This window comes from Uranotaenia lowii, chromosome 3 (genome assembly GCF_029784155.1).
Source record: "Uranotaenia lowii strain MFRU-FL chromosome 3, ASM2978415v1, whole genome shotgun sequence".
NCBI lineage: Eukaryota > Metazoa > Arthropoda > Insecta > Diptera > Culicidae > Uranotaenia > Uranotaenia lowii.
In genome coordinates, this window is record NC_073693.1 from 34,479,791 (window position 1) to 34,490,465 (window position 10,675).

At 35.5% G+C, this 10,675-nt stretch overlaps 2 protein-coding genes across 2 annotated transcripts; one reads left to right on the plus strand and one right to left on the minus strand.

The window, feature by feature from the left end:
* The first annotated feature begins 608 nt into the window (after positions 1–608).
* On the plus strand, positions 609–2,005 carry LOC129752075 (uncharacterized). The gene is made up of 3 exons (XM_055747869.1): positions 609–717; positions 866–1,220; positions 1,858–2,005. The coding sequence occupies exons 1-3, from the start codon at positions 609–611 to the stop codon at positions 2,003–2,005; spliced, it is 612 nt and encodes a 203-aa protein (XP_055603844.1).
* A 6,433-nt stretch (positions 2,006–8,438) lies between these two features.
* Positions 8,439–9,467, minus strand: LOC129752076 (leucine-rich repeat-containing protein egg-6-like). Its single transcript, XM_055747870.1, has one exon. The coding sequence runs from the start codon at positions 9,465–9,467 to the stop codon at positions 8,439–8,441; it is 1,029 nt and encodes a 342-aa protein (XP_055603845.1).
* Between the last annotated feature and the right edge of the window lie 1,208 nt (positions 9,468–10,675).

A 10,675-nucleotide genomic window follows, 5' to 3' on the forward strand; every position in this document is an offset into this window, starting at 1 on the left:
GTCGGCCGGGAATGTTGCAGTATCCCAAATGTCAGCGAAAAGACGGTGCAACATTTGTGCTGACAAGGCAGGGTCGGCTTTGAGCATTTCAGCAGGAATGCAATCGATTCCAGGCGTTTTGTTGGATTTCATGTCCTTGATTGCCGCTTCTATTTCAGCCAGCGAGGGCGCTTCCGAGTTAACGCCATTAATGCGACTTACTGTGGGCGCCTCGAGCTGCGGGTTCTGTTGGCCATTGCTATTTGTAACTCGGCAAAGTTGATCAAAATGCTCAGTCCAACGCTTGAGCTGATCGTTTGCTAGGCTGCTAAAAAAACTTCTCATGATTAGTTTTATAAAATTTGCACGATAAATTTCGCTTATGATACATAAATTAAAACGTTTATACAACACAATTTGTATTTTTTCTGGGCAAAATCCAAGTTTTTTTTCAATGCAATCTGGGGAACCGATCTGGACGGACTTTTCCCAAATTTTGTTTTAAATATCCGGGATTGCCGGATAAAACTGGCCAGTCAGCGACCTCGGACCTTGATGTTTGTAACCTCTTCGCTGACAAATTCCGTAGTACCTTTGATTCTGGTTCAATATCCACGGACCAGTTGACTATGGCGGCTAATAACGTCCCACGTCAGACCACTTCCTTTCATCACATCGTAATCGATGACGATACCATCTTGAAGGCGACTGCTAATCTGAAATCCAGTGTTTCTGCAGGTCCGGATGGCATTCCAGCGACTTTTCTAAAACGCTATATATCACATATGCTGACTCCTATAAAACGAATCTTCCAATCATCCCTCACGGAATCCACGTTCCCTTCGATTTGGAAAGAGGCTTACATGTTTCCGGTCTACAAAAAAAGGTGACAGGAGGAACGTTAACAATTATCGCGGTATTTCTGCCTTATGTGCGATCGCCAAACTGTTTGAGCTGGTTGTATTAGATCCATTTTTCTCGTATTGCAATTTTTACTTCTCCAACGAACAACATGGATTCATGCCTAAACGCTCTACGACTACAAACTTGTTGACGTTCACATCTTCCGTGCAAGACAGTTTTACCAAGGGATCTCAAACCGACGTAATCTACACCGACCTGACCGCAGCTTTCGACAAGGTAAACCACAAAATAGCCATAGCCAAACTAGATCGTATCGGTATTTGTGGCTCTTTACTGGAATGGCTACCTGGTAGGACGGAAACTTATTGTACGTTCAGGTGAATCATTTTCCAATCAATTCCCTGCCTCTTCTGAAGTACCTCAAGGGAGCTACCTAGGACCCATCATATTCCTGATCTACTTCAACGACGTGCTGCTGCTTCTTGATGGACCAAAACTGGCGTATGCCGACGACTTGAAATTGTTTCAATCTATCAACAGCCCCGAAGATGTCAACATCTTGCAGAGCCAGTTTAACATCTTCACCGCCTGGTGTGATGTCAATTGCCTTCCCTTGAATCGCAACAAATGTACGGTAGTTTCGTTTTCACGCAAGCGGCTACCGCTATCGGCTGATTATTTTCTGGGACATGAGGCAGTTGCACGAGTTCAGCATGTGAAAGACCTTGGTGTGATCCTGGACAAACGGCTGGATTTCAAGATCCACACAAACTATATCGTCGATAAAGCTTCCAGATGCCTGGGTCTTTTATTCCGCATGACAAAAGACTTTAAGGATATTTATTGCCTCAAGAGTCTTTACTGCAGCTTGGTTCGATCGTCCCTCGAATATGCCTCGGCTGTATGGTGCCCCTACTACCAAAATGGCTCGGAGCGTATCGAGGCCATCCAGAGGCGTTTTTTGCGCTTCGCTCTCCGGAACCTGAACTGGCAAGACCCGTTCCGACTTCCCAGCTACGAAAGCCGCTGCCGCCTTATCGATATCGACACGCTGCAGGCCCGCCGGACCGCAACATGGGCCTCTATTGTTGCCGATCTGCTTTCGTCGAGAACCGACTGCTCTGCACTGCACTCCAACTCAGCGTACGATCCCGAGGCTTGAGGAATCGTAATCTTCAGCTCTTTGCTCCTCTCCGACAGAATAATTACGGAGCTAATACAGCGCTAATTGGTGCAATAAGGACGTTTAATCGCTTCTCCGATCATTTTGATTTTGACGTTTCGAGGGAATTATTCCGAAGAAGAATCCTTAGTGCTTTACTATACGTATAGGGTAAATTCCGTGTAATTGTACTTTATCTTTAATTTTTAACCTATCATTTGGATCAATTTGTGATCTGTTGATGAAAATGAACAAATAACAAATCTGGCAAGCTTATTTTACATTTCTTTCGTATATAAACATTTTTTTTTCAAATTGGATATAAGTTCATTTATAAAAAATCACAAATCACAAAGTAGCAACAACAATGTAAGAGCTATCTATATATATAAAAAGCAATTTCTGTGGGTTTGTTTGTTTGTTTGTTTGTCCTCTATAGGCTCAGCCATCTTTAGAGCTAGAGAGCTGAAATTTGGCGTGGATACTCATTAGGACTAGGAATGATGAAAAATGTTTTCAGATTTTTGGAGACCCCTTCTAAAGGGGGTCGTCCATACAAGACAAATATTGTTTTCAAGATATTAACGTCATTTTTTGTCGGATTGTGACAAAAATTTGCACATAGGGGTTTTGAGAGATGAGAAATTGATTCCAGGTTTTGAATTTTGTGTCAGGGGTCGGCAAAAGGGGTCGTCCATATGAACTGTTAAGTGTTTTTTTTTTCTATATTAACGTTATTATGCATTGGATTGATATGAAAATTTGCACATAAGTGTTTTGAAGGACGAGCAATCGATTCCAAGTATTAAATTCAGGGTCTGGGGTCGGCCAAAGGGTTCGTCCATATCAACTTTTTAATGTTTTTTCAATATTGGCGTTATTATGCATTGGATTGAGATGAAACTTTGCAGACGGGGATTTTAAGGAACGGACAATCGATTCCAGTTATCAAATTTTGTAGAAGGGTTCGGCAAAAGGGGTCGTCATTATCAACTGTTCAATGTTTTTGCGATATTGGCGTTATCATAGATTTGTTTTTGATGAAAATTTGCATAAGAGTATTTTGAGGAACAATCAATCGATTCCAGGTTTCAAATTCAGGGTCAAAGGTCGGCCAAAGGGGTCGTCCATATTAACACTGTGTTTACGATATTAATCCTTAAATACATTTGATTAAGATGGAAACTTGGTACGTCGGAGTAACAAGGAACGAGTAATTGATTTCAGGAGTCAAATTTTAATTCAGAGGTCTGCGGAAGGGGTCGTCTGTTCAATGTTTTTGAGGTATTGACGTTATTATGCATTGGATAAGAATGGAAATTTCCACATAGAAGTTTTGAGGGACGCTCAATCGTTTCGGATTTCAAATCTCGAGTCAGGGGTTGGCAAAAATGGTCGTCCATGTTATCTGTTCTCTGTGTTGCTATATTGGGGGTTATTCTGCGAGTCGAGTGACGTGACTCACAAAATTTCACTTCTTTATCCTGACTCAAGGAAATGTTTCTGAGAAGAAACGTTAGTATGAATCGATCACAGGACATTTGAGCTGAAACTTCTAGCCTAGAGTGGTTTCTGGAGTCGGCACAACGATGTGAATTTTGCACATCACATCACGTGACTCTCAGAATAAGCCCCATTGTCTTGATTATACATCGGATTATAATGAAAATTTGCACATGGGAGTTTTACAGCATATTTTATTGATTTCACAGGTCAAATTTTGACAAGAAATCAGTAAAAGGGTTCGTCTTAATATTTTCGATTTTTTTTTTGCAATAATTACGTTATTAGGCATCATATCGAGGCAAAAATTTAAACACGAGAGTTTTGCAGGATGAGGAATCGATTCCTGATAACAAACTTTCTATTAGACGACAGAAAAAGAGGTCGTCCACATTAACTGTTTAATGTTTTTGCAATAATTGTTTTATTATGCATGAGATCCATACAAAAATTCATTCACGGGTGTTTAACAAAACAGACAATTGATTAAGAATTAAATTTTTGATCAGACGACAGAAAAGGGGTCGTTAATATTACCTTTAAAATATTTTATACATAATTTCGTTGTTATGCATGCGAAAAAGACAAAAAATCGTACACGGGTGTTTTTTTCGACGGTCAGTCAATTTCTTATTTAAAATTTCCATTTGGTAGACAAACAAATAGTCCGCTTGCAAATTTTTTTTAGTATATTAAGCAATTCTTTAGTGAAAATTCGTCCCAATTACCAACCAAATACAAAATCATCAGATTTAAAGTTAAATGCGAAACGAAGTTCGTACGGGATCAGCTAGTATCGTATAACAAATAGCAAAGGACAACTCAAATGAGGGTGAAGGTGATCTTCAATTTCCATTTACATATAGGGGAGAATGAGGATACTTGATCCCTGGGGATACTTGATTCCTTAGCTGTATCTCGAAACTGGAATGTGTTACAAAGATCAAATGTTCTAGACAAATGTGCCAAAATGAGCAAAATAACAATGCTTGTAGTTTAAAAAACTTTAACAATATAATTGTTTGAGTAATTGAACTTTGTTTGAAAAATTTCACAAAATGTAACTTGAAGATATTTTTTCATCACTTTAAAATGTTCCTTACATGGGAAAATTATGAAAAAAAATATTTGTTCCAATGTATCAATCGTTCGAGCGTAAAATGAACTTCTTAATGCCATATTTTCAAAGCAATGGAAAACTCTCAACTTTTTTCAGAAAAAGTTTTCTAAAATGTTGATTATGGGTATAATTGATCCCCTAGAGTTGGGTACAATTGATCCCCCTTCCAAACGGCATATTCTTCTTCTGAATTGATCGTTATGATTGCTGATCACGAAATTACTAATATTTATCCAAATACTAATATTTATCAAACAATTGTCTGAAGAAAAGAGCAAAATAATTAATTTTTTCCTAGTAATGAAAAATAGCGCCTTTAAGTATGCAATGTAATTAGCGTTGAGACAAAGTTATAGAATTTTCTTCTTATGTCTAATATACATGGCCGTAGGAACGGGGGGGGTTTTGGGGGTTAAACCCCCCCCATGAAGATCCGAAGATGCCAAGTGAAATAATGTACCAAACATATTTTCATATGTGATGAAAGAAATTAGAGAAACATGAACTATCAAAGAACGGAAGAACATAAGTCGTAAATATCATGAAAATTTCGAAAAAGATACAACGGCTCACCGACAGGACTTGAACCTGCAATCTCCGCTTCGGTACAACGGCGCGTTAGCCAATTCCACCACGGTGAACGTGATGGAACCGGCGAACACGAGCAATCGAGCTCTGCCGATCAACTGCTGGACCTTCTATCGAAACACCATGTATATCCCGCATGTGATCTTTCCCTCTATTGATCTCTCTTGTTTCTCTAATCCCACCCATCGACTCGGGATTTTAGCCGAGCGAGCACATGGTCGATTGCTTCGGGTTTGCCGCAACTTACGGTCAGATGAAGAAGCAATCAGTGCCGCTCAAGGTTCCGAGCAGACCAGTTACACAGGGAGGTGTTGCTCTGTTGAAATCAATACTGATGTTATGAAATCGCTTGGTACATCTTTGTACCAAACATAAAATTTTAATTTTCTAATCAAATTTTGATGAACTACGTAAATGATTCAAGAGTAACAATAGTGTAACAATCTTGAATCCAAAACCTCGAAATCTAATCCCAGGACCACATCTCTACAACAGTTTTTCAAAAAATTTCTCACTTGTTGATAGTAATTGAGTCCCAAATATTGAATCCCAATAAAGTTAGACTAAGCTTACCAGATTGTATGGATTTTGACCAGATTTTTTCACTCTATTTGCAAAATCAAACGAAAATTACAATTGAGTGATAAGAATTATGTATCTTGCGTTCAAACCACTTTTTTTTAAACAAATTTTGCCAAAATAAACACAACCGATTTTTTGGAAGCCTGATTTTTCTAATGATTCTGAATCTCCTGATGTGTTTTGAAAAAAATTAAAAACAGTATTCCGTGTGTTTTTCTCCTTTATTTTAGAGGAATATTTCCGAAATTTGCCTGCATATTGGACGGGTTTTTAAAAAACTTGAAACAATATGCCCTTATTTCGCAAGGTTTCAGGATAAAATTGCCTGGATTACTTGATCCAACATGAGTATTGCATTTTAATCTAAAATGTGATGAATTTTCCATATTCAAAACACTGAATTTCTGAATATGAAAAAAAAAAAACATTTGAAACTCAAACTTCTTTTAAGATTTGGATCTGAAATTTTTATTCTCAATTTATGTAAAGAGTTGAATCATAAGAAAGTTTCATGAGTCCAAAAATTAAAAATATATAAAAAATTTCGTCATTCACAATTTTATTAAAAATTTTCAAGTTCAACTACGAATAAATAATTGAATAAAAAATCATATTAAAAACCATAAATTCAAACTCAAATGAAAAATTTCTGGTCAAGGGTTCTGATACAAATTTCTCTTTTTGTTTTCATATTCATAGGATTTCTTATACGGAATTTAGATTCAGGCTTAGAATTTGGGTTAAAAATGCAAAATTCAGACTTGGAACTAAATTTCAAGATTTGTATTCAGATTAGGCTTAAATTTAAGTTTTTTATTTTTTGAAAAATCTAGATTTCGATTTTGAAACCATTAATTACAGGATTTAAATTATGAAATATGAAATAATAAATGATAATTTTTTAACTTGTTTTTTATCCTTATGTAAAAATGAAGCTGGAGATTTTATTTACAAAATTTACATATAATGCAGATTCTTCAAAATCAAAGGTTCTAACTAAGTCTTATATTTTAATCGAGTTTACAAGAGTAGTTAAAAAACTCATTGGAACCGCAAACCTTATTTTTTACTTTTATTTCTGAATATTTGATACATTTTCACCCAATGCTTAAAATGGTTATGCTTATGGTTCAGAAGAATTTGCTTGTTAAATTACGTGAGTTAATAAAAAAAAAATTCTGAATGAAGGTTTTTTTTGTTTCGATTCTCGATGCAGTTGGCACACCAGATATTGAAAAACCTATCTGAAACAACTGTAATCGATGTTTACTCTTGGGCTACTCGGGCGAACTCACGGATATCAGCTCAGGAGGCAACTGATTTATCAACTGAGCTATATCTCAAGTACCCATATTTTCGAAAGCTTCATGAACAAAATTGGCTTCTCCTAGGACTTATTTTCAAAAGTTAACAACTTTTAATTCAAAATAATTTTAATCTGAATAATTTGCACTAAGTACATGAAGCTCTCAGAGCCAAAGGAGTAGAAGTGAGAAAATGGTCGATTTTGAGTTAATGATGTTAAATGATTCTTCACATTTCAAACTACATGTGATAATTTTTTCGGATTTTTAGAATTTTATTTACATACTTTTACATTCGATTTAAAAGTACAAATTCTCGAAAAATATATAACAAACGGTCAAACACGTCAATTTAAAATCGTTTTTTCTCGAAATAAGCTTTTATGTACTTATACCCCTTTGGCTCCAAGGGGTTCACTTGTGTAGGCATTGTTTAAGCAAAAATGTTATTGGGAAAAATTTGTCATCAAAACCCCCCCTATGAGCCGGTTCTTCCTACGGCCCTGCTAATATAAATTGTGAAATGATAACAAACATGAACAAAATAGTTAATTAACATTCTATCTTGAGGTTTTGTTTGATTTTTATACAAGGATTAGGGCTTCCTGAATAAAACATCAAGTCTCCTTCAATAGGGGATCAAGTCTCCCCTAACTTCAGAAAAATCGCAATATTTTTACTCCCACGAAAATGCTTCTAGTTCATCAACGGGTTCAAGTATCGTTCTAATTTTTGGAGCATAGAAACTTGAAGTTACAAGCTGTCAGAAAATATCAAAGACGTCGATTTGCTAAATTTTTCCAAAAAGATATGGTGAAAATAAGAAAAGGGGATCAAGTATCCCCACTCTCCCCTACAGAAAATAACATTTATACCTTGAGTCGGTCTGAAAAAAAGGTCATTTACTAATAAGCAAAATTTAATCCGTCCTGACTAAAAAATCCTTTTGATCACCTCTTTCCATAAAATTATGAAGATTTGTAGCTAGAGGACACATCTGAGGTGCAGAAATAAAAGAAAAAAAAATACAAATTAATATTTTTGCTTTTTGCTTTTCCATGCATCTTTCAGTCAAAATGTATGAGAAATATGAATAAAAATTCTTGTATTCTTTTGGGAAATATGAATAAAAATTCTTGTATTCTTCTAGAAAATCAATTATATAGTTATTGTTCTTCATTTAGACATGATTTGGGTTGAAATTAAAACGATTTAAATGTGTATCTGATATTTATTTTTGGGTTATTTTACAACTGTTATTTTCTCTCGAACAGCATTTCATCGATAAACATGAACCGGTTCAAAATAAACGCCCGGAAGGTAGACTATAAAATTGTTAGTGCTCAAATTTTCTTTCACTCGTCTCTTGGTCGATTTCTCCTTCACCATCACTTCGTTTCTTCGATATAACAACGGAAATGTGCACTGGCTTCCAATAGCGGGACCGGATCTCTCGAAGGTGAGCAATTTTCGTCTCGGGATTCACCATTTCCTGCCGAATCCAACTTTCATCCAGTGGATTTTCGAGTAGGTCGATGGCTGCCAGCTGGGGCCAATCCGAGAAGGGGGGAACTTGATGCAGTAGATTTCCCGTTAAAAGAAGCTCCTGAAGCTCGGGAAGGTTGATTTTTTGTAAGATGCTGACGTCTTCTAGGCGGTTGTACTGTAGATCAAGTTTTAGCAATTCCGGGAGTGTTATTGAATTGAGAACTGTAATTTCAGTGATAAGGTTGTTAAAGAGTACAATTTTGTAGAGATTTTTCATTCCGTCGAAGTCGCTTATGTTCAGCTTTTCGATGAAGTTAGATTCTAAAATAACTTCTTGAAGACTGGTTAGGGAATTGAGATCTTGGGGAAGTTGAGTCAGATTATTGTTGCTGAGGTCGATCAAAGCCAATGACGGAACGTCCCAACCGGAAAAACTTAACTCATCAAGGAAGCAGAATGTTATCTGTAGTCTATTCAAATTTGGAAGACTGAACTGAGATGATGTTTTAATGATGAGTTTACCAAGTGTTTTAAAGATCTCCAAAGTATTCAGGTTCTTCATTTTGTCCCAAAGCGCGAAATCTAACCACATTAAGTTAGTTTCTTTCAGGGATAACATTTCCAGTTTCGACAACTTTTGGAGACTTAAGTTTTCCAGTGGATTCTCTGCAATCAGTAGACTCAACAAGTGAAATTCTCCTTCCTCTCGAATCGTAAGTTTAGAGGTGTTACTTCTTGCCAGGGTCAACATTTGAGCTTCATACGGTACGAAAATCTCCGGAATCGATCCACCGCTTATGTGAATCAAGGGACTGTCGCCAAATATCACATCCGAAAGTTCTGCATCCAAATTTTTGGCAACCACATCGTTCCACATAACTGACTTTAAATGTTTGGGGAATTCATCGGTTTGGTTTTTCAACTCAATCAAGTCTTCTCGTAGCGAGATGATTTTACAAGGGTTTAGAAGTTCCGATCCCGGATAACAAAAATGGACTTGACCTCCTGCCCGAGCTGCAGTTACAAGTAATCTTTAAAAGTTGTATATTTTGAAGAATTTGAATAAAATTGAATTCAGCAAGCAAGTAGGTACTTACAAATGTAGAAGAACATATAAAAAGATCATTTCACTGACTTTAATAAATGCAGCTGACTGTAGAGAACTTGTTCAAGTGATAAATGCTAACTAATCGCAAATCAGCACAACAAACTCTAAATAGGAATATAATGAGTACTCACCCTGAAAGGAACATTTCCCATTATTTAAGCATTAGGGTGGCATTCGAGGTATGGATAAAAATTTTTAATTTGGTTGTAATTTTGTTTCTTAAACTAAAACATTCCTTTCGATAGACCATGATATAAAATTTCCAAATTCAAAACTAACAAAATGCCAGTCGTTGTCCATAACCATTTTTTTTTTTGGGTGTGCAAAATAATCCCAAACCAGTTAGTTTGGAACTTTATTGGTAAAACGAAGAATTGAGGAAATTCTTAACTAAAAAACAATCATTTTAATTTCCCTCGTAATTTTTTTTCGTAGAAATATGAAATGAATAAAAATCATTTGAAAAAAACAAAAATGACAAAAATGACAAAAATAACAAAACGGGAAAAATGACAAAAATGACAAAAATGGCAAAAATGACAAAAAAAAAAACAAAAATGAAAAATATGACAAAAATGACAAAAATGACAAAAATGACAAAAATGACAAAAATGACAAAAATGACAAAAATGACAAAAATGACAAAAATGACAAAAATGACAAAAATGACAAAAATGACAAAAATGACAAAAATGACAAAAATGACAAAAATGACAAAAATGACAAAAATGACAAAAATGACAAAAATGACAAAAATGACAAAAATGACAAAAAATGACAAAAATGACAAAAATGACAAAAATGACAAAAATGACAAAAATTAATGACAAAAATGAGAAAAAATGAGAAAAAATGACAAAAATGACAAAAAATGACAAAAATGACAAAAATGACAAAAATGACAAAAATGACAAAAATGACAAAAATGACAAAAATGACAAAAATGACAAAAATGACAAAAATGACAAATACAAAAT

What these genes read in the sequence shown, in the direction of transcription:
- LOC129752075 (XM_055747869.1), top strand. Translation starts at nt 609, where the DNA reads ATGGCGGCTAATAACGTCCCACGTCAGACCACTTCCTTTCATCACATC. An exon ending in GAAATCCAGTGTTTCTGCAG is followed by an intron (nt 718 to 865) that starts GTCCGGATGGCA and finishes CTACAAAAAAAG; the next exon opens with GTGACAGGAGGAACGTTAAC. An exon ending in GAAACTTATTGTACGTTCAG is followed by an intron (nt 1,221 to 1,857) that starts GTGAATCATTTT and finishes CCGACTTCCCAG; the next exon opens with CTACGAAAGCCGCTGCCGCC.
- LOC129752076 (XM_055747870.1), bottom strand. Translation starts at nt 9,467, where the DNA reads ATGTGGAACGATGTGGTTGCCAAAAATTTGGATGCAGAACTTTCGGAT.